The sequence below is a fragment of the Leptonychotes weddellii genome, chromosome 7, assembly GCF_054177405.1.
Source record: "Leptonychotes weddellii isolate Sample4059 chromosome 7, ASM5417740v2, whole genome shotgun sequence".
Lineage (NCBI taxonomy): Eukaryota > Metazoa > Chordata > Mammalia > Carnivora > Phocidae > Leptonychotes > Leptonychotes weddellii.
Window position 1 is genome coordinate 54,905,461 of NC_138375.1, and position 24,513 is coordinate 54,929,973.

Genomic DNA, 24,513 nt, shown 5'->3' on the forward strand with positions numbered 1-24,513 from the left:
TTCCCTATGGGATAGTCCCCTACTGCTTTCTCCAATCCTGTTTTAAACTGCTCTGCTAATAGAGCTTTCCTGGCTTCCCCGGGGAGACATTCACAGAGGCTAATAGAGACATAATTCAAAAATTGCTTGATATACATGCCCTCAATTTTCCCCAAGAACTACCTAAGATACCCAAACATGCAACGCACTCATTGGCCAGATGCAATTAAACATGCATGGTATTAAATATGCGGGCTGCTACTCGGCCAGGTCTGCATTAAATGCAGCAGTCCTGCACTTTGTCCTCAGATTCTGCTGAGTTCAAGTGCAACAGGAAAGAAGCAAGCTGCTGGATGGGAGCCCTGGAGGACCCTTCTTACCGAGTCTGCACTCCAAGGCTTTCCAAAGCCTTTTTAGACAAGACAAGGAGGCTTTTAAAAAATCCTCCAGGTCTGAAGAAGCAAAGAATCAATGCTGAGCTACTCCGGGAATAATAACTTCCATCTCTCCAATGTATGAAGAGGAGAAGGAAGGCAGAAAGAAGCTGGATGCAATGCTACAACATTGCAACAGTACATTACAGAAAGATCTGGCTCCAGATCCCAAAACAAGCGCTTACTCTCTGCGGGACCCTGGGAGAATCACATAAGCTTTCAGAGACTTAGCTTGTCCAATGGCAAACTGGGGATACTAACATCACCTCCCGGGATTTCTGGGAAGATAAAAGGAGATTAACAAACGAAAGCATGGGGCACCTGGGTGGCTCAGTCGTTAAGCGTCCGCCTTTGGCTCAGGTCATGATCCCAGGGTCCTGGGATCGAGTCCCACATCCGCCTCCCTGCTCAGCGGGAAGCCTGCTTCTCCCTCTCCCACTCCCCCTGCTTGTGTTCCTGCTCTCGCTATCTCTCTCTCTGTCAAATAAAAAAAAAAAAAACAAAAAACAAAAACAAACAAAAGCACTTAGCGCATCTTCACATAGTAGGAATTCATTAAACTTCTTTTATATAGATTGTTTCCCTAAAATCTGAATACGGAGAGCATGGGCATGCTTATATACTTGTTAAACAAATACATGAATATTGAGAAAATCTAAAATAATACTAAAATTAGAAGATCAAAAGAAGTAAACTAGGACTGATTAAAAAGAACTCTGACTTACCCAAAAGTAATAAACTTAATAAAACTTGGTATCTCGAGAGAAAATTAATATGAACTGAAAATAGCATAGGTTCAAGGTGACCTTAGAGATGTTTCTGAAGATGAGCTCCATAATTGATTAATAAACTGAAAATATAAAGAACTGGCAAGGCTACAAATCCAATGCCCCTGTTCATCCCTCCTTTTTCCTACAGAAGGAATTGAAGCCCCAGCAAATGGAAATGCCCAGCCCCGTAAAGAACACTGAACCAGGGGGTTGAGTGAGGGTCCAGCCCTCCTACACATTGTCCCTTAAAGATAGTGCCAGACTGACACCCAGAGCTCAGTTTCCCACCCCACCCCCTCACAAAGGGATGGGCAGGAGGGGAAAGGACAGGAGCCACACTTGCCGCTCGCCTACTAACTACACACATCTGGGTGCCCACCTAATCCTCGGGAAGACCCTAAGAAGGTAGTGTCCTTCACATACAAGACTGTGGAAGCCACCCAACAAGTGTGTGACAGGTTCAGGATTCAAGCCCCACTCCCTGGGCACAACATTCAACCATCTCCAACTTGACAGATGTAAACATCTGACCGCAGAAGGCTTGTCATCAACGTGACCTGATTGCAACTGACATGACTGAACTTCAGTCAAACTACAAAGGTGGAGATTTTTCAATTATATGAAGATTTGCAAGAGCCCCTGCACTCTCCCGTCATATAATGAGAGCTGCGGTCACTACGACAGGTGCTTTCTGGGTTTGGCCTGGGAGAGGGATAGTAAATCGGCAGTGTGGGGGCCTTGGGAAGGGCAGGCAACTGAGAGGAGGGGAAAGCGGCCGAAAGCTGGTGGCAGTTCCTCCCGTGGCCTTCACCTTCACCTGTGCAGCCCTTTCCAGAAAGTGTGGTTGGAAGCTCCCCCCCCCTTCACTCCTGAGGAGAGCCTCAAACTCTTGGGGCAGATACAGCGCAAATGAGAAGCCTGACCTGCCCCCGCTGGGGAGACAGATAGGATTGCTCCTGGATGGGGAAAGGGTGAAGTCTCTCAGCCCAAGACCTCCATTTATCTTCAGGACAATTTTAATTGGAAACCTCGCCTCGCTGCTGCCCACTTTTTCAGAAGTAATTAGAATGCTAATCTATAAGAAAGATGTCTATTAAAAATAAATTAATAATAGATAATACATTTTGGCTTACAATTTTGAATAATATGGCCATCCTGTCTTAAAATAAAAATTCATATATTTTTAATAAGCCTGAGACATGTTTCCCAATGAACCACAGATGGTTCATTTTTATTATCCTATAAAGAGACATTATGGGTAAATGTTTTTTAAAAATGGCAAAAGAGAACCTCAGAGCTGCTCTCTTTTGGAGATCTCCAAGCACTTTCTAAGCATCGGGCTCCCTCCTGTCATCATGGAGACGGAGACACCATTGATCTCCTGACCTTCATCCCTGATCAGACAGAAGCAACATGGCAAAATCAAAACCAGACACAGTTCAAATTCCAACTTTGTTACTTGATGACTAATAACCAAGCCATAATGACCTAGAAAATGGGTATTTATAAAATAATCCTGATGAGGTTATTTAAGGAGTATATAAAGCAGGGCATGAAATGCATTGGACACAGCAACTCACACTGAGAGGCTCTCTTTAAACATCCCTTCCTCTCCTCTCAACATCTAGAATCACGAGGAACATCTGAAGCTATTACACCTATGTGCCCAAGCACATAACCTGCCATTGTACTTACAAAGAGAATAAATACGTTCTGTCCATTTGACAAACATTCATGAACCCTACAACAAAAAGCTGTTGAGTCTAGAGAACAAATAATTTGAACTATCCTAAGAAGGTGAGATGTGTAGAAAGCAAGGGGATGGTAACTGGCTCTTCTCCCAGCACTGATCATCAGGTTATTGACTTAAATTCAGTGAAGGTCAATCAGTATTAACCAAAACCCATTCCTGTAACAGCCCCACTGCTGGGGCCAGGAGACAGAGGGAAGTATGACAAAGCTCCCTCCCAGCCCTCCCCACTGCACAACCCAGTTCCACCAGCCACCCAATTGCCCAAGCCCTGGAAAATCTTCTTTGTCATCTCCTGATCCCTTTCGCTCATACTGCCCTCCCTCACATCAGCAGGTCTGGCGGATTCTATCTGCTGGAGAGACTGGAAATCTGCCCCTGATCAGTCTCCTTCAAAGTTAACATCACCAAAAAATAAAATAAAATAAAATAAAATAAAATAAAAAATAAAGTTAACATCATCTCTCATCCAGTTGCAACTCTACCCTAGCAGTCTTTTGGCACCTCCTAAAACCAAACCAAAACAAACAATAACAAAAACCCCTTATTGAACTATGGTAGGCATCAGAACCCAGGTAACCAATATCCAGATTTTTTAAAAAGAGGAGGCAAACCATTCCAGCATCCCAGAAGCCCTCTATTCGCTCCATTCCAGTCACTAGTCCCCCAAGATAACTGCTCTCCTGACTTGTAGTAGCATGCACGGGTGGACCTTTTTCGTATTGTTGGATGCTGCTGTCGTTAATTCATTTGCATCACTGTGCAGCATTTCATTGTGTCAGTACGTTAACAATTTGTTGTTGATTTTAATGTTAATGGACACTCGGGTGGGTTTCCGGTTTGGGGCAATTAGAAACTTGATACCTCTGCTTCCCATTGCTTTGAAGATAAAAACCCTAAATTGACTGGTCTGACCAATTAACATCTTACCTGACACGTTGGCCATTCTGCTCCACCACTTGGCCTCCACTCTGTTGCTCAAAAGGCCAAATTCACACTCACCTCCTCATCCTGGCACCTGCAGTTTCTGCTCCCTGAAACTCTTCCCGCGATGCTTCCTCATCTTTACCTTTCAGCTCCGGTGTCTGCACTCTCCCTCCCTCTGACTCAAATCAGGTTCCTTCTGGCTTTGCTTCCTCACACTGCCCCCTCTTTTTTTGTCAAGGTTCTTAAGACGATTCATAATTGCATATTCATGGGTGTGATTATTTAGTTAACGCGTGGGTCCCACTGAACGGAGGACTTGCCTGACGTGTTCGTAATCACATTGCTGGCACTTGGAACAGTACCTGGCACAGAACAGGAGCTCAATCTGTATTTGTGACATGACTGAATGAACTCGCCATCCCCTCAAGGAGCCCATGGTTAAGGGAGACCGAAAGGCCTCTGTCTCTATCATGCTGTGTGCCAGATGCTACCGGAGAGAGGTGTTGCCATACAGATGCTGTCTGGGGAAGAGAACAAAATTTCCATTTCAGAAGAAGTAGCCCTTGAGGTGACATTTTATAGAGGACTGTACAATTGCAGTAGGCACCATTCACACTGTAGTCTAAATAGCGCCCCCTGGAGGAGTGTGGTGTGATGGGATAGATTTGAGGGAAACCCAGGAAATAACCCAGCAGAGAGGGAAGGCAATCAGGTGCTAGATAGAGCAGGAGCGTGTGCAGAAGTATGAAAGCGTCACTTAGGAAGTCTGTTTGGGGAAACAGCAGGTACTTCTAGGGAGTGAGTATGGGTGGGAGAGAAGCAACAGACAAACCCTGAAAGCTACGCAGGAAGCCGATCATAAAAAACCTTGAAGCCCTTATCAAAGAGCATGGCCTTTCTCCTGCAGGCAATGGGGCGCTATTGAAGGCTTTAAAGCAAGGGACATATTCAGATGTATTTCCTTTGAACATCTTGTTTCCTCTCTCCCCAGAGCCTCCACACAAGAGGTTCCTGAAAAGCTCCCCCCATCTTCCCTTTGCACTTAGAACGTCACACACACACACACACACACACACACGCACACACCTCTCTCTTCCTTCCCATCTAGTAAGTTCCCACTCCTTGAGATTTCAGGCCCACCTTCACTCCCTCAGGGAAACCTCAGGGCACCAGAGCCCCCTGCCACTCCGTAGCCCCGAATAGCTCCCCTGGGCAGCACTCCTCACAGTTACAATTTTATATGTGTGTTTGTGATTCTTAGGTTAAGTCCCTCATGCACCGAACTATAACCTCACTGGGGACAAAAACCATACCTGTCTTTGCCCACCATCGTATCACACTGCCTGTCTAAGTGCCTGGCACATACTGGATACTCCACAGTTAAGTGCTCTATGAATGACTGTTCTACAAAAGTCCTCCTGCCTGTTCGTGCAGAGAACCCACTGGTAGAGCTGAGGCAACAGACTGGAGGCTGGAGCTTTCCAGTTGTCTTGGGGAGAGATGCTGGGTACATAGCCTTGAGACCAAGGAGTGTTCATGCCCAATGCCCCAGCTAGGAAATCTCCAAATAGGCATTTTGAACCCACGCCTAACAGCAAAACCAAACTCTATCGACTATATTTTCTTATTTTCTCTTTTCTCGATACCCTGGCCTTTGGGGCCTTGATCCCGGAGAGACTGCGCCTCCCAGGGCTGGCTAATTCGTACGGATAGCAATTGATTCCCTTGCAAGTGTGCCTTTGGCACACAAACCAACCAATCCAGAGCCCACACCCAACCATCTCTTTTAGCTAACTCCCACCCACCAAGTCAGTATTCCCTCTGCTCTAAACCACCGCAGGCCAGGTACCAGACAGCCGGGAACACCCCTACAGCCCAGAGGTGGCCAAGATTCTCCCAACTTTCCAATCCCAGCATACCCATCCTGCCTCACCCATTCCTTCCCACAAAGGAAGGCTCTGGGCCATGCTCTCCCCTCATCCCTGTCTGCCTCCTGATGGACCCCGATGCTTCCTTGTGTGGCCCTGCATGGCGTGCCATGCCTCCTGTTTCTAGGGATCCGTGGAATATGAACTTCTTCCCTGGTGACAGTCATTTCCCCGTCCGCATTTCTTACTGTACATGATTAAAACAAATCCCAGGTCCACATTTTAACACAAAAACCCTTTAATGTATTCAGGTGTCCCAGGGTCCTAACTCCTCAAAGACGAAACTAAGTGGTGAAGGTCTTTCTAATCCTCATGGCTCCCAACGTGGTATCTCAGAAGATACTCATGAAGGTTTGCAGATAATGAACAGGAAGCTCCCTGGCACCCTCATCTCCCGAGAATCTGCTCTCGCTCCCGGAATCAGGTCCAGGCGTGGAGCTTCTCCAATGGCCTTGGGACCAACCAGTTTTACAAATTATCAACAGCTCCCCATTAGCTGTTGCAATATTAAATTGTGTGACTGGAAATGAATGAATAATCCCACGGGCAAGTGAGGAGACCAAGCAGCGGGGATTTAATAACAAGTCCTGCCCTCTCTCCAAGCGGAAGGTCTTCCTAATTAAATATTAAAAATCTATCCACACAGCTACAGCAAAAAATTGCTTTTTCAGCAGCATCGCTTTGAAACACTTCCTCCAAAGACCCAAGTGCTGTGGGAATGTCCTCTTGGGGACCCAGATGAGGGAGAAAGGGAAGCCCCAGGGACAAGTACTGCTGGGTGCCAGGCACAGGTCTTTCCTACGTCTTGTCGCCTTTGGTCCTCATGAGGACCACAAGTCGTGGGTAAGATCACATCTGAGTGGCAAAGTTGGCCTTTTAATCCAGTTCAGTGTGGTTATAACCTGAGAGGCCATAACACAGCAGTTCACAGCATGGGTTTTAGTATCAAGCGGGCCTGGATTTGAGTCCTGGGTCTGTCATTTACCAACTGTGTCACCTTGGGCAGATGACCTTACCTCTCTGAGTCTCAGCTTCTTTGTCTGTAACAGGGAAGCAGCGTGGGGCTCGCAGGGTTTGGGGAGGGTTCTGCGAGATCATGAACAGGAAGCTCTAGAGGCAGGCCTGGAACCTCAGAAATGCTTCTGAAATGTCAGCTGCTGTTCTGATCAAGGGAAGACCCCCCCAACATGCCCCCTGCCCCCCAGTGTTTCAGCACCCCCATTCCCATTTGATTTGATTGGCCAGGACTGGCCACGTGATCACACCTAACTTCAGAGGGGCTGGAAGTACATCCACACATGTGCACGGAGGGAGGAGAACCAAAAATAGCACTAATGATCACAATATCATGTTTTGTTTGAAAAAAGTATTATTCCACGAAAACAACATTACAACAAATACAACTAAACACCCAATACACTAGACTTCCTAGGACCACAGTGAAAGAGCCATGTTTTTAACCATAACATAAAAATTATCAAAACATCCATACACATAGTTTTAAACATATTTCAAGCACTAATGAACTGGAAGGTGAAAAGGAGAGTGTGCCTTCTTCCTCAGTCTCTGCCCCGCCCCCCGCCCCCCCCACATAATCCCGTAGAAGTGATCACTATAGACACGGTGTTTCAGGATTTGAGATGCCAGTGGGGAGGTCTAGGAAGCCTTCACAGAGAGGCATGACTAGAAGCTATTTGGATTTCTTAAATGTGAGATTTAACTTTCAAAGACTCCTATGATCCAACTTAAGCTTTATGGTAAGGCGCTTTGAGACTCATATGATGAAAAATCCTGCTGTCTCACAGCAAGGAATTTAGAAGGGTTAAGAATTCCAAGCCAGAGCTCCGATCTGGAAAGTTCCATCAAAGGATCACTCTAGGCTTGGTGGTTGCCACCCACCACTCCTCAGATTAAAAAGCTTCAGAGTCCTGTGACCCACTAATGGATTCACAAACTAACTCAGCTAATTAATCCTCGCTCATGCATCCTCTTAAACTCTGAAAGCCTTCCAGCTGGCCACCCTGGCTAATAGAGTATTATTATGTGGGTTCTCCAGAGTTGCACCCTGCCGAGGTGAGGCTCTCCTGAGTCGCACTCAGCCAAGCAGAGACACCCATTAGGAAAATGAGCCTCAGCTGTCCCCACCAAGTGAGGAGGGGACGTTATTGAATGCCTTCAACACACTAGGTACTTCCTCTGCAGTGGTTCCTTGGATCCTAACAGACTGGGAGATGGGTGCTGCTGTGCCTATTTTACCACTGAGAACACTCTTGCAGGCTGGAAGTGACTTGCTCAGGCTCACCAGCTGTTGAGCTGCAGAGCTGGGATTCAAGCCCGATTGTTTTGATTGCAAAGCTCACCTTCATTCCTCTCCTGCTGATGCTCAATTTGTCTCCCTACCACCTTCCCCAACCACCCTGTATACACTGATGCCTCCCATGAGCCATTTCTCTCTCGTCCTGGAACCCGGCTTTGTTTTCATTCACAGCATTACTCACCACCTCTGTTCACTGCTTTGTTCTCCACCTTTTGTTCGCTGCCTTGTCGCCAGCACCTACAAGAGTGGCTGGCACCCAGTAGGCGTTCAGGGATTATTTGCTGAATGAGTGAACAGTGCTGTGACAAGAACACTGACCTGAGTTGAATCCTGCTCTGCCAGGAACCCAATGTGTGACCTTGGACAAGTCCAGTTCACTCTCTGGGCCCCAGCAGCCACATCTGTGAAGTCAGAGGGCGGGATAAAAGCATCTCTTTGTAATTCGTATGCTCTGTGACTTATACAGCCTGTCACCCAGAGCTAAGGCTGCTTTCGTGCTCAGAAAAGGGAAACAAGATTGGAAATGCTAAATGGATAGCAGAGAGCTTGAGGCAGGGGAGGGGGTGGGAAGGGAACCCTTGAAATTATTTGGTGTCTGCCCTCCAGCCACCTGAGACTAGGCTCTGCAAATTCTCAAATGCAGAAGTGCAAGAAGCTTGGATAGAGGAATTTGGCCCCTGACTTGCTGAGACAGAGCAACAACCACAAAGACACAGGACTGTGCCTGGGGGGGGGGGCCCATAGGATGGTCCCTTATGCCAGAAAGCATCTATCAGTCAGATGATGAGATTTGTCTTTGCTCGTCTACTTAACCATCCTTGTGATTTCAGGGAGGTCTCATATGACCTCTTGATTCCATTTCTCCTAATACAATGGGAAAATTAATATTTTCTTTCCTCTCTGAGCCTCAGTTTTTCTCATCTGTGAAATGGGAAAAATATAACACTTCCTTCACAGGAGCTTTGTGACGTGAAAAGAGGTTTATTAGACTAGAAAGCTGAAATGCACTGAACCAGAAGCTGTATATCTACCCCATTCTTGCTACGTGTGATATTAGCCACACAGAAGCCTATATCTAAGGACACAGCCTGAATCTGTACAGAGGTCCTCTCTAATCACAGGGCATCCACTTTGCTCCATGTAGCTTGGGACCCAAAAAATGAACTTGTCATGTTTCTAGATTATCACAAAACACACAAAGGTCACTTGGAAAAACATGGTATGGGGTAGGGGAAAGGGACGGTTAAACTAGGCTCTCAGACAGAGGCATGTAATATGAATGAGTGATAATGGAGAACTGTCCCTTGGTCTCAGTTCTGGGGAGGTAACAGGGAGTAGTGGGGATTGCGGTTTACTAGCGAGCACAGGCCACGACTAAACCAAGCAGCCACTCCTCAGCTCCAGCCAACTGTTGCATGTGATAATGTGATAATGCAGGCCAACACAGACATGAATTCCGATTTCTAAAGAGAAGCCAAAAATCCATATTTTATGTGAAATAAATGTTGTCAAAATTCACATTTAAAAGAAGTGAAACAACAACTGTACCCCTCGGGTTGCCAGACGGTGATTTCTAAACTAAACTGTCAAGTGACAGAATTAGCCACAAAATTAGCCAAATACTTCCCAGATATTCTCTTAGCTGCTTTCTCAGCACTCAGTGTATTTCCCACTGAGCTTCTTATAGTTCTGCACACTTACAGCAAACAGTGAGCACTTACTCAAGCACCTACTATGTGCAAAGCCAGCGTAGACCTCATGGAAGAAGTGAGACACCAAAAATAAAAACAGAACAAAAGCAGACGCGGGACAGTCTCCCCACCAGTACCCTACCTGACCCCAGTCCCATAAATGGAATCTGCAACACGCAAAAGTAGATTCTGACACCTGCCAGGGGATGATTAGAGACAGTAAGTGGACAGAGAGAGCTTTCCCTGTGGCATCTGCGAGAGCTTTCCAGAGGAGATGGCGCTCAAGGCGTCAGGTTTAAAGGGTGGCTGAGGTTGGGATCAGCTGATGACACGCTCTGGCAGAGACCGAGGACTGCGGCTATTGCAGAAGACCCACGCTGGGGAGTCATGGGAAACTGTGCTGGGGAATCTGGGCTTCACCCCGAGGATTCCTCAGGAGGGAACTGGCAGATGGTAATGGGGCAAAGTGGATGGAAAGGGACCCCCTTATCCTCCTGCATTCTCCAGGATGAAGAGTCTGGGCACAGGCTCTGGAGGCCCCTCCAGGTCTGACTCGTCACTTCTTGTGTTTTTATTCAGACCATGCAGAAGAGACAAGCAGGACAGGGCTTCTCCTGACAGCTTCTTGAGGGTGGTCTCCTCGGGGGTGGGGGAGATGCCTTCATGGTAATGATCTGGATCCTGAAACAATTCAGAGAGGCAGCGGGGCTTCGAAACAGGCAGTATTTCCTTTTTTTATGATGGTTTCATTTTACATTTTTATTGGCTCTCCACTGATTGCTCTCAGGCTCTCTGACAGGATGTGAGATGCGCTGACATTTATAGAAATCAATACATTAATAAATCACGAAGTTCATAATGTCTGATTTGCTTCTAAATGAGACAGAACTATTATCACCATAAAGTTGCACATAAAATATGCCCAATTGTGATGTATTGTATAGTCTAATCAAAGGCATTTGAGTGAATAACCTTTCCCCAAAAGAAGGAAACAATCAAAGCTGAATAACGTCATTAATAATTCAAGGTATGTCTGCCAAGGCTTCATTTATTAAGTGCACAGTTAAGAGGCTTCCGAGCCGAGTCCTGCAGATGACACCTTGCCATCTTCTTCCTGCCTCTGGGCAAGCAGACGTCCGCTCTCCGATGAACTGGCTGCAGTCCTTGCATTTGGCAGTACATGTTGCAGGCGAGGGTAATGTCCAATTCCCTGCTCCAGCTAAGAAATGGACCAAAACAACACACACGTTGACTGTCTGGATTATTAAGGGCAGAGGGCATGGAGCCATGTAATAACTCTAGGAGAGAGCAGGCAGGAAACTTTCTCAGGGACGGTCAGTTATTATATCTATTGACTTACCACTCCAGGCCCTGTGTTTCTGGGGTCCACCACTCACAGATGCTCTGCCCTGTTCCCTGGCAATCCGAAGACTGAGGTGCTCGGCGCTCTTTCATCCAGAATCTTGTGTTCGCTTATGTCCGCTGCAGTTAATACAGAAAGATCATCTTCACTTTAGTCAGTTAGTGTCCAAGCTGAGCTGGCAACTGGGCACTTTTCTGACAAAGCAAATCACAGAACGAACAGATCTTCCCTACATTGAAGAGGAGCACAATTAACTAGATCCATCAGAAAAGGTACAATCATGACCTAGCAAGTATCTACAGACTTGATTATTGGATTCTGCCTTTGAGAATCACCCTTAAAATCATGGACATCATACACTATTTGATAGAAAGAACATTTTTGAGCACCTACTATGTGCATAGAGCATTTTACGTATCTTATCTCCTTTAGACTCACAACTACAAGGTGTGTATGATTATAGCTGAAATTAGTCTAATAACCGTATACCTCCTAGGGACAGTGAGATGATTCGATCAGTCCTAAAACTATTACCATGCTCTCCGAGCTCACCAAGACAGGCACTTAATATGAGGATACATGAATACTGAATTCCAGCAAAAGCTCACTTGGCCAATCACCATTATTGCCCTGCTCGTGATTATTCTGTATGGGGTACAGAACTTCATTTTCACAATAACAACAATGCAAAGGTTTATTCAGTTGGATTGTAGATGCCAATTCGACCTGATGAATTTGGTTTTCGGGCCCTGAGCACACTAATTTGGGGTAGCTGAACATATCCCAGCTAGTCTGACTTCGCAGCAGGGATGTGACGGAGCCGGCTCACACCCGCAGACTGCGTGCTGCACTCCCCAAATCCACCTCCAGTGACCTCACGTCGATAGTCTGGTGGGAATATTTACACCAAAGAGATTGGAAAATGGTATCAATCAGGCTTTCCCCGTATCCCCAAATGCCAGTTGTTAAACATTCAGCAGCCCACCGAAGCAAGCCCTCTGCTTGGAAAGCATTACCTGGCCAGTTGTCGGATTAGCTGGAAAGCAGTGAACTACTCTTCAAAAAGCAGGCTGAACGACAGGCTTTTCACACCTTAGCCTGGCCTGGATCCACTGAGTTTCCACCGATGAGAAAATTCTATGCCTATATTCATGAGGCAATTTTACTTTTCCTTCGAGTGATTTTTTTGACCTCTCTCTGCACCTTTGTATTTCCAACTTAAAACTAGCAGTGCCCTGCCCCATGGATACTTCTCCCTCCTTGTCCTCCTCATTTGCAGTGAATTGACATTTTAGCTTCTCGGTCAAGAGGAGCAACAAAATCCCATCTCTGTAATACTCTTATTTCCTGCAGGAATATTCGAGACTCACTTAATCCTGGGCAGCACCTCCCCGTCCCCAGCCCACGGCAGCCACCACTCATGAACTGGCTATATCCATGTGCTGGAACTTCAGGGCAGCTGAGACCAAAGGAGAAATGGCAGAAGGTTCCCCACTGGGGATGCCAACTGGTGGCAGGATTTGGGCCTCATGGGACTAATTGCTCCCTAGAGCTGCGGAGACAGCTGGTGCCACCTAAGGAAATCATCCAGGACGGTTTTTCCAGATACAGAGGTCCCCTTAAAACATCATCTAGAGATTTCCACCTGAGGCTGAGACCCTACAGTGAACCTGACATTTCTCCTTCGCAGCCTGGCCAGGGGCTTCGCTGGACTGAAATGTTGCTTTGGAGGCGAAGGGAACGTATGTGGCCCTTGTTCCCTGTCCTGGAACACCATTTAAGGCTCCTTCTTTCTGCCAACCCTAGGATCTAAGTGATTCACTTCTTTCCCAGAAGTTTCTTTGTTTTTCCAATCTTGTTGGGAAATGTGTGAATTTCATGCTGTCATGCAATAGAGTTGTGATTTATGTCACAGTCTTTGTAATGACTTTGTGGACTTTTAATAATTACATTATATTTCTGACAATTAATCTCCACTACCACCACCTTCCGAGGTACATCTGACACTCCCTTTCCCACACACCCCACTCAATGTGGTGATCTGAAGGCCATGTTCAAAAACACCCTCCTTTTGGGAGAAAGGTCAGAGAACTGAAATACACTATATATGGAAGAATTTTCAAGTCATTTGATCTGGAAAATCTCCCATCTAATGGAAGTAGCAGTACTCAAAGATTTTTTTTTTTGTAGGACTCTTTTTTTTTTTTTTTCCAGAAGATTTTCAGGTCTGAGGTGTAAATGAATGAGAAATGTATAAATTCAATTTTGCTTAAAAGGGGCAGGAGGGTTTCAAGATTAAGAGAACAAACGCTTGGAGCAAAACATGATTTGAGTTTTATTGAAGCAAGAAGACTGAAAAAAATGTCCAGAACACTCAGAAAATCTTTATCAAAGCTTAGCTCGGCACCCCCGGGACTCATCGTTAAGTTTATAAAATTCAGAGCTGATGAGTTGTGTGTGCTGTGTGTGTCTGAGTGAGTTTATGACTCACCTCCAAGCCCTGGCTGTAAGAATCTCAGCCTCCAGAATTACACTTCAAGACCAAATGGAAGTTGTCCCCGTGAGTACCAACCCCCTCCGCCACTGGCTCCATCTAGGCACCAACAAGGATCCTCACCCCTGACTATAATGGGGTAAACTGTCAATCAAAAGATAGTGTTAAACTCATCCAGAATAAATCAATCGACCATGTTTAAGGGGAGGGAAAAGATCACATTTTCAAATGCCAGCATGTCACCTCTAATACGGTCTTTAATGTAACCAACATAGTTTAGGCACACGGAAAATGAACCACTGGAAGCACTAGAAATGTGATTTCAAGAGGCAGCACGGCATTCAATTTTATGCACACTGTCACCTAAATTATTTGCAGCTCAAGTATGTCACGCTCTTTAAATTTCCCTCTGGGTTCAGTTTTCACAGTGTCCCACAGTTTTGATCTGTCATATTTTCATTATCATTTGGCCCAAAATTCTTTTTAATTTCCATGAGAGTTCTTCGTCCATCCGTGGGTTACTTAGGAATTCGAACCAGATTGCTTGATTTCGAAACATTTGGAGATGTCCTCCCTTTTTCTTCTTCCCTTGATTTCTTGTTTAATTCCACTGTGGATAGAAAACATCCTGAATAATTTCAGTTCTTCTAACTTTGTTGAGATTGGCTTGGTAACATTTGGTAAGTGTTCTCTGAGCACTTGAGAAGAATGTGTGAGATCTGTGGCTGTTGGGCAAAGAGTTCCACTCTGCTATCAATGGAGTCACGTCTGTTAATTGCATTGCTCATATCCTCTACACCCTTATCGATTTTTTATCAGTTGCTGAGAGAGGAGTTTTGAAATTTTCAATTATGACTGTGAATTTGCAATTTCTCCTTTTCTCTGTTAGCCTTCGTTTTGTGTGTATTTGGAAACTATATTATTAGTGCATACTAATTTAGAATTGTTTTGTTTTCCTGGTGGATGGCGCCTTCATGATGCAAACTCCCTCTTTCTCTCTAGCAAAGATTCTTGCCTTAAAGTCTACTTATCTGATGTTAAAATAGCTGTGCCTGCTTTTCTTGATGTGTGTTTACATGTTGTATCCTTTTCCATCCTTTCACCTCTACCTTGCAAGCAGCACCGAGTTAGGGCTTGCTTTTTATCTGAAGCTTGCTCTCTTGTATTGAACATTTTCTCTTGGTCGTTGTATTTCAAGTTTTATTGTGATGTTCCTTGGTGTGGTTTTCTTTATGTTTATCTGCTTGAGTTTATGCTTCTTGAATCTGTGGCTTGATCTCGTTCATCCAGTTTTTTTTAAATGACCAGTTGTTACCTCTTCAGATATTGCTTCAACATCATTTTCTAGCTCCTCCCTTTTAGGGACTCCAGTTATATGTATGCTAGAACTTTTCTTCACATCCAATATGTCTCTTTTATGGTCTTGTCTGTATTCTCCATGTTTCTCTCTCTCTGTGCATCAGTCTGTTTATTTTTCTCGTGACCTATCCACTGAATCATTAATTCTCTCTTCATCTGTGCCCAATCTGCTGTTAAACTGATATATTTATTTGTCAATTCTGGATAATATATTTTTTTTTAATTTAGAACTTTTCATTTACTTTTATATGTTCTGATTCTCTGGTGGAATCTCCATCTTTTTATTTTCTTGAGCATATTTCACCATTATTTTAAAGCCCATACTTGATAAATCCAGTATTTAGATGATCTATGAATCTATTATTATATTCTATCTTCTTCTCTTGGTCCTGTCTCCTAATATGCCTGGGAAATTTTCAGTGAGTGGTGAACATTAGAACACAAAATGTGAACACTATCTGGCTGAGCCTTCAACTTACACAAGGTAACTGAGGAGGTGCAGACAAACTTAATCCAAGTGGGGACTGAGCTGTTTTGAGGCTGGATTTCCATCTTTGAGAGGCCTGATCTATTTCTAATGTGCCCTTGCTCCTAGAACGTAGTCCTTTAGGGGTCAAACTGAAAGCCTGAATGTTTACCGGGAACACCCCGCCTCAAAGACCCTGACCTCCAGCAGCTACCCCATAACACTGTGAGCCTGCCAAGAGCTCTGTTCATCTCTGCAACCTTTGGGTTGTGGTTTTTGCTTAGTTTCCCTTGACCTCTGTCACTTACAATAGCTCAGGTTATTTGGCTCATGTCTGCACTCCCCTCCTCTATGGCCCTTCCAGTCTTGGCCCTTCGAGCTCCAAATGTCTTAGTAGGACTGATCCCATTTTTGTCTTCCTGGATGCTGAAAGTTCTGCTTACGCTCTTTGCTCTTAGCAGAGCCTTTTTGCTCAGTTTCCCAAATTCATTATTCATGCCGCTTATAAATCAGTATACACTGTGAGATGAAAAGCAGCATTGACTGTCAGGCTCAACTTAATGAGTTTTTCTTCCCTCCAGAATCATGGCTTCTAAAGATAGGATATCTTGTAGCTCTCCAGTGCCTTCAAACACATGTGTGAGTTTTTTTTCTGCTCCCCACCACCACCACCCCCAGGTTTCAGGTGTCTTTTTGTTGTTGTTACTATGGAAATTTTTAAAAATTTTTAATTGATGTATTTTTTAATCCTCCTTTTCCAGTTATTCTCAGTGATAAGTCAGCTCTGCTACAGGAGAGCTCACCATTCCTGGGCCTTTTGGCTTCTCTATCATTACATATGCTATGCCCTTGTTCCCCTTTTCCTTGAAGACTCAAATAAATTATCACCTCCCCCTGAAGCTATCACTGTCACCCCTTCCAATCCTGTGCTATCCAGGTGACATTCGTTAAGAGCTTCCTCCTCTTGGCTCCCAAGTGTCTTAGCCATATCCACATTGCTTGCTACTTGGCATAATTTGCCAATGAAGTGTTCCAGACCAGCAATCCATAGCATCCTACAAATAGGAATATTATATTTGGCCCATGCTTTATGTTTCCAATGTTAAGGTCATTGATGACAGCTAAGAATCAGGACACAATCTTTTAATTGTAGCAGCTTCTGAGAAGAATCTAAAGGTCTGGACTCCCTGAACCTAAATTCCACATAACAGCAACCAGCTATGGAAGAGCTGTTTCCCTTTCATGGGGCAATGACTCACAGGTTTTCAGTCCTGACCAGCCTCTCTGGTCGTATACCCAGCACCTGACTTATCTCAATTACCTACCAACTACTGTTGGCATTTGAGTTTGTAATCTTGGTCTCTGTGTGTGTCTCCCTACCAGTCGGAGAGCTCCATATGAACAGATGGTATGTCTTTTCACCTCTCTCCCAAGCCCATCCCTGGCATGGCAGCAATGGTCGATCCATATCTGTAGATATACCTCTACAAAAATGCTACCTACGTGTTTTTAGGGCTGTGAAACTATTCTGTAGGATGCATTCTGTGGTGGATATGTGACATTATACATTTGTCAAAACCCACAGAACTGTACCACACAAAGAATGAATTCTAATGGAAACTATGGACTTTCACTAAAAATATTTCAATCTTGGTTCGTCAGCTGTAACAAATATTCCACACCAGAGCAAGATGTTAATGCTTAGGGGAAACCGTGAGGCGACGTGCATGGGAACTCTGTATTTTCTGCTCAACTTTTCTGTAAACCTAAAACTGTTCTAAACTTCCTCTTATTGGAAAAATTAAGTGAATGTAAATGCTATTAATCAGAATGATAAGTGATAAAAGAAGGCAACTAGGGCGCCTGGGTGGCTCAGTCGGTTAAGCGTCTGCCTTCGGCTCAGGTCATGATCCCAGGGTCATGGGATAGAGTCCCGCATCGGGCTCCCTGCTCAGTGGGAAGCCTGCTTCTCCCTCTCCCACTCCCCCTGCTAGTGTTCCCTCTCTCGCTGTGTCTTTCTCTGTCAAATAAATAAATAAAATCTTTAAAAAAAAAAAAAGGCAACTAAATCTGGCAAAATAAGCTTCTCCCAGGGGATTCAGGTCAGGACACAAGAACAATATTTACCAATGGATCCCCACCTATACCACCACTTTTAGGGACAGCAAAAAATAAGCCACTGCTGTCTGGGGGTGTGGGTGAAGAGTGACCAAAACACACTTAAGGTCATGGCTGGGCAGGCTTGCACACTCTTGGTCAGGAGTGATGGAAGGACAGGAGGAAGTTCAAATAATAGCCTATGGAGGAAAAACCAAGCTGACCACCAAAAAGACCCCAAAAGGCCAGTGGAGAGCAGAAAGTAAAGCCCACCATTTCCTGCTCCCTGGGACCTGGACCGCCCAACCCCATCGTGCCATGGAAGATTTTCCAGGTCTGATGATTTGTCTTATGTTTTGTATCCAGCCTAACAGGGGACTTCACCTTCATCCACTCTGCTCACCCATCCTAATGTGCTAATCAGTTTTTTCAACAGCCCCCCCCTTTTCTTCCTGCTTCTTACTTATCAGGTTCAAGAAGGGAAAAGAGAAGCAAAGGCTTGTAGATTGTAAGCTCCAGCAGAGCAGGGAACAAAGTTGTTTTGTTCACTGAAATACGCATAGCAGATACGTCATTGATGATTGTTGAATGAGCAAATACAGAATCCTACAAAATGTGCAGCTTCAAATTACGAAGTAGCAGAGGGGGACAATGGGGCCTCTGTTGTGAAGGGTACCACGTAAGCCACTTTTCAATCAAACATGCAGGTATTTCCAAGGACCCATCCACATCTGTGCATCTTCAGCCCCATGCCATCCCATCTTTCTTCAGGCTGCATGGCTGCATGGCTGCGGGCATGCTCAGTGAGCCCCCTGCTGGGAGCTGTGGGCACTGCGAGGTGACCCATTGCTCTTGCCTGTTCTGACGGTGGGTAAGGAATGGGGAGAAGGTCAGCTCCAGCTCTGCTACAAGACCTCTTTGCATATGTCGAGCTGGATGGTGACCTGGACACCCTCAGAGTGGAATCTCCATGGAAAATAAGTATGCTTTGTTTTTTTTTTAATGAATGGATTTGGTAAAATGTTTTCTTACTTTTTCCTAGACATCGCCTGGTGGTATTACCAGTATCATAGAGGTAAAAAAGTTTAAACTAACTTGACTACTTTGGTCACATTACTTTAAAAAAAAAGAGCTTCTTAATCAAATATATTTTGCAATTAGTCTACTCACTCACCAATTTTCTTTGCCTCTTGTTAAGAAACCCCACCTAGATAGAAACCGTTAAAAACATTCTTGAGAGACAAGTTATAGGAAAAGCTTTGCTCCCACTAAGAAACTGCTATGTTTTTTCTCTCATGGGCAACAAGATATATGGAAAAGCTCAGAGCCAGTTTGTGGTTCAAGTGTAGTCACTGCTTGGAACAAATGACCTGAATTTCTAAGTTCTTTTTTTCCCCATGGTCTTGACCTCCTAATCTAATTAACGTTTTCTAGGGCACTTTTTTCTTATTACTTTATCTCTTTATTTTATTATATTTATTTTATATAATCAGTTTTAAGTCCTTTGTGAAGCAAAACGGAATGTGTTTAAATAAACAAATAGTGAGGGAGAGAAAAGTTGGCTGACTAGGCGGTGAGTGAGGTAAGAAAATGTAGGTAAGTGGGAGGTAAGCAGGAGAGATCAGGACCTCAAATGCCTATGGGGTCAGGAAAGTAGCATAAATGAATTAAGTGAGCCACAGATGAACAGGGGGAGCACTAGAGACTTTGGCTGCTCAAAGGGAACAGCCTCTGCTCAGTTCTTGTAAACTATTGCTTTGTGAGAATTTGACACCAAAGTTGTCAGATAATCCCATTTTCCAAGAGAAATAAAAATCCTATTTTGTCAACCTCTCATCTTGAAATATTGGCAGTTAGTTCCAAAAACAAAAACAAACAAACAAAAAAACCCACCACATTTTATAGACTAAACAAGATCTGTCTTTGGTCTGCATTCTATGTCAAGGGCTACCATTTTGTAATGTCAAAACCAGATGGGGGATTATAAAGTCTAACCCAGAGACCCTAAGATGGAGAGACTATTTTCTAGCCCAGGGAGAAGGAGGTCATCATGGCCATGGTTTTTTGACTGCAGTCATGGTCGTGGAGCTAACAGAGGAGATACTCACTAGTGAGGAGACCAAAGGCTTGGGTCCTCCTACAGCGCATAGTCTCAGGGGCTAACTTATACACTGGCACAGAGCTTATCAGGAGCAGAGCTCCCAACATTGCAAACTTTGTAACATTGGTTACAAACCACTTTGCAGTCTGTGCTTGAGGCAAGCAGAAGCCAATGTAGGGGCACATGGAAGCCAGATCTATAAAAGAGACCCTGGACTGGCAGGATTCTAGGTCCCGTTCTGTCACGGACTGGCTGTATGACTCAGGCAAAGCCATGTAGTGACAGACTTGGAAGAGATCGCCTGTGTTAGAAGCCCTTAACATAGGCTCCACGTGTTTAAAATATGCAGGACCTAACTAAAAATACAGGAAAATGCCATAATTAGGTGCATTTTCTTTTTCTGAGGGTCTAAAGCTTTCATCCCCCATTCAGAGGAGTCTGTGACCTCAAAACAATAAGGACCACTTAATCTGAATCTTCTCCAACTTACCCTTCAGTCTGGGAATTTCCTGCTATAAATCCCCTACAGTTGGTTCTTCTATCTTGCCCTAACTACCCACAGTAATAGACAATTAATCACTGTTTAAGATACTCATGGTTAGAAAATCTCCTTATTTGTTAGGACACTCATCTTTCTAATATTCGGATAAAGAGAGTAATGGTCCCCCACTCCCCACCACACACAAGGTTGTAATGGGACAACAGGCATGAAAACATTTTACAGATTAAAAGTACTTTACCAACTGAAAGTATTTTAATTTATTCTTATTATGTAGTTATCGCCATAATATTACATTTCTAGGTTCTTTTGATGTCTATCATTCAAACTCAGCCTTAGTAATTGGCTCACCATTACTTTTAATAACAAAAATAATAATAAGCAATATTTTGCCTTGCAGACTCTTAACAGATCTCAAAAGGAACTGTCAAGGTGGCTCCCCACCTACTAATTCTGTTTTCTTCTTCCTCCAACCAGGGAGCTGAGCAGCCCTCCTTCCTTTACTGGGGCCACCTGGGCAGCACCCAGGGACTCCCTGGAGGTGGGGGGAGGGGGAGGCAGGGTTGGTGCAACAGGAGGAATGTGGAAACCTCAGCAGCCCCTTCAGAAATTTCTTCAGAATATATTTACAGTGGTTGGAACCAGACAAAGGCGGTGAAGGGAGAACAGGCATGAGGGAAGGGAATGCTGAGATGTGGGCCCTTCTAGAACGTTGTCACAAGTTACAGACAACTTAGATCTTCCATTCACAGGTCATGACACATGAGGGTCACAATCAGCATAATTTTACAAAGGAGTAGATTAAAATTGAGAACAGAGTACATCTCACATTAATAGAGGAAAGTGTTTAAGGAATTTTTCCTTCAAAATGTTTCATGAAATCTTTGTTTATATGTGTGTATATACTGGAGCGTGATGTAAATTGTCGTTCTTCCTATGAAACACAGTAAAACAAAAAATTGGGAACCACTGGTTTAAGACATGCAGGCTACTTCCCAGCATCTTGATCAACAAAGACATGAATTTCCTTCAGTGACTGATGCTCCCACAGCCTGACAATTAGGAGGTGATGAAAAGTAAAACCAAAACAAAGCTTGGCAGTCAGCATCCCAATATTCAGAAATTACGGAATCTGATATGGAAATCGATCCTGCTACCCAGACAGCAAACAAATCATTTATTGATAAAGTCAATTTCTCCCTTAATGAAGTGGGCCTAATATTGGATATTTCAGTAACTACTTAGTGTATTTATAATAGAGATGGTAAGTGCAGCTTATGAATTGGAAAGATTCTCTTAAACTTCCTCAAAGAGACTTCCCTGATCTTGTGAAGAATTTGGTCACAAGAAGATTAATAGAAATGAGCCAATATTGCAAAAGAAGTCTTTTAAGCTTCTGCATAAGTTAAACTGGGAAAGATATACCAGACACCTGCAAAAATACATCATTTCTGTCTTTCTGGTTTACATTTTAATAGTTCACCTCTTTTCCGAGTTTTAAATATCTGTATTTTTCAAAATAAAATTGCTATTAAATCTAATACTGGGAAATTTAAACCAACAATTTTATTTCTATTTTTAAATGAGCTAAAAATATATGTGAGTATTCTGAATTAGTTTTATGTGGGGGGGAGTTGCTTTTGGGGAGGGGAATGGCCCTTTGATTTACATAGAAATGCTGCAGTGTTTAGGTAATTGCTACTTAACTTGCTAGCTACAAACATAACAATAATTAAAGGCTCTGTAAGAATTACAAAGAAATCGGTCACTTGTAGCTATGTTGTATAATCGGAGTATCCTATTTATATTGAATAATCTGCCCTACTCCCCAGAGGATAAGGTGATACCTGTTGCCCAGCACATAAGAAAGATGACCAAGTACCAAGTTCTTCTGCCTCTCCCTTGGAACCTTACCCAAATGTCCATTTCCTTAGGAAGATGTCCAAGATACAAACTCACTTTGATGGATTCCTTTTGTTTTGAGATCACAGTCTCAAAAGAAGAAGTGACAACTGGAGGGCAAATCTGGTAGCAAGAGCTTGGCACTGACTGGAGAAATGTACTCAGTGTTAAGCACCTGCTCATCCTATTCTCTCAGACAGAAACGCAGCCTGTCCCCACTCTCCGTGGTCATGGGATGCGATGTGGAGTGTGCGCGTTCCCAACACCCTGTCCATTTCATCACTATTCTTGCCAGCCCAGATTTACAGTCGTTCAATATATGGATTTGGTAATGTCTGCACGACAACAACGGGCAGAGAAGGTTAGCCGACAATTGATACTTGATTGGAGTAAATTTATAGAAAGCGTCTGGCAGGACCCAAAGGAAAACATTTATCCTTCTGGGATGGTCAAACGTTGAAACTTCCACTTATTTGGATTTTGTGATCCTTCAGTAGGTGATGGGCGGATTTCTTGCTTTCATAGACTGACACTTTCTCAATAACTAGTACAAAATTACATTATTTTGTCATACTTATTGGAGGAACAAACTGCTACTTCAGACAACTGCTTTCTGAGCTCTTCAAATGCTTTCAGAAGATTTGATTTATATCAAGTAGTTCCCATTTAAGTCATCTTCCTATTATTTAAGAACATCTAATAGATATTACAAAACAACACTGTAAAATGCATTTGCATTCTTAAGTTAATATTTCACATGCCATAATTGGAACTCTTTGCTAAATCGTGTTAGACTTCATCTAATTGTACCAAATGGTAAGGCTTTGCTTTACCTTTTTAATAGATTTGTTTCCCTTCCCTGTTTGGAAGCTGTTAACCATTCCACTCACTTACCTGTGTCTCTAACATGGTTCAGCGAGGAGCAAATTGAATGTGCAAAGAAGTTATTTTGAAAGAAAGGGAAATGTATTCATATAGATTTACTTTGAGCCCATCTACCCTCATCTCCACTTGGAATGTGTTTCTCTCCAGCCTGAAGCTCCCTCCCTGTGTGGTCTGACACAGCTGGCCCAAAGGCTGGACCGAGTGTGAGACAGAAGTGACTAGGCAGGGGGCGGGGGGAGGCCCAAGGGAGAAAGATCATCTGCACTGTGACACCAGCCCACGACCCTGTGTACCAGGTCACAACACCACTCTTTTGACAGCCAAGACTGTGGTCTGACGAGTGGCCACTGAGGTCAGCCCCTCCAACGCCATCTCCTCTGGTTCCAGATAAGATTGAAGATGAGTTGGAAATGACCATGGTTTGCCATCGGCCCGAGGGACTGGAGCAGCTTGAGGCCCAGACCAACTTCACCAAGAGGGAGCTGCAAGTCCTTTATCGAGGCTTCAAAAATGTAAGGCCCACAGGGCATCTGAAGGCCCAGGCAGAATTTCCCACCTGAAGCTAAGTCTTCCAAATGCCAACGGGGCCCATCAGGGAGATCTTCCATATATGTAGTTGTAAAAGAAAGGCCAATTCTCTAAAGGGGGCATGAAAGCAAGATCACCTGGCTAGAAGGAAAGACTCCAGGCAAGAATGAGACAACCTCGATAGATGGGAAACTGGCCAGTAGCCCAGGAACTTCACGGGATGGCAGGCACAACAGTGGAGAATTCACCTTGGCCCAGCTTCTAGCCTTAGCGTAACCCATTCACCCTGTCAATATTGTCCATCCTGATGGGATTTAGCTCTGTGCTAACTGAGCTCATGGAGACTGATGTGTAAGCCTGAATGCCAGTGTATTAATTTGCCACATGATTTCCTATATTAAACCTCATGATAGCCTTGTCGGGAAGGTACTGTTAGCCCCATTTTACAGGTAAGGACATTGAGGATCAGAGCCTAACTCACTCAAAGCCACAAAGCCTAGAAGAGGCTGAGCCAGGATCCAAATCCAGGTCTTCCTAAGCCCAAATCCCAAGCTCTTTCCACCTCATGGTGCCCATTCTCATCATTTTGTAAAGCAGCTTCAGTCCTAAGGTGGGTCTATGTCCCAGCTACTCACTTGGAGACACAGAATTGTGCAGGTGGTTGTCCAGTCCCTGCTCATCAGGGATAATAGGGAAAAATAAAATCCCAAGGCTGGACCCAGTCTCCTCTTTCTGGGGTGGGCCCCCATCCCTCCCACTTACTCTCTCGCCTTCATACAGGAGTGCCCCAGTGGTGTGGTCAATGAAGAAACATTCAAACAGATCTACGCTCAGTTTTTCCCTCATGGAGGTGAGTCTGATCTTGAAAAGATCCTTCCCAGCTCCCTCTCTGGTGAGCAGCCTTTCTTCCTCCAAGTTCATGCTTCTTGTTATCTGCCTCCTCCTCAAGGTCAAGGACAACTCAGGGTAAGATTTCCCTCCCTTATTACAAGATACGGAATTAGCTAAAGCTTTAGCAGAAAA

The 24,513-nt window shown here is 44.2% G+C and overlaps 1 protein-coding gene across 6 annotated transcripts in view; it reads left to right on the plus strand.

Moving 5' to 3' along the window:
- Positions 1–24,513, plus strand: part of KCNIP1 (potassium voltage-gated channel interacting protein 1) — a 324,702-nt gene that overhangs the window by 287,613 nt on the left and 12,576 nt on the right. For 4 of the 6 annotated variants that reach the window (XM_031030342.2, XM_006735446.2, XM_031030343.2 and 1 more), the window contains exons 2-3: positions 23,350–23,474; positions 24,271–24,340. In XM_031030342.2, coding sequence (XP_030886202.1) covers positions 23,350–23,474; positions 24,271–24,340 — 195 coding nt within the window. Of the gene's footprint in view, positions 1–18,617; positions 18,651–23,349; positions 23,475–24,270; positions 24,341–24,513 lie in introns of all 6 variants that reach the window. The other 2 variants (XM_031030341.2, XM_006735445.3) reach the window with 1 other exon arrangement.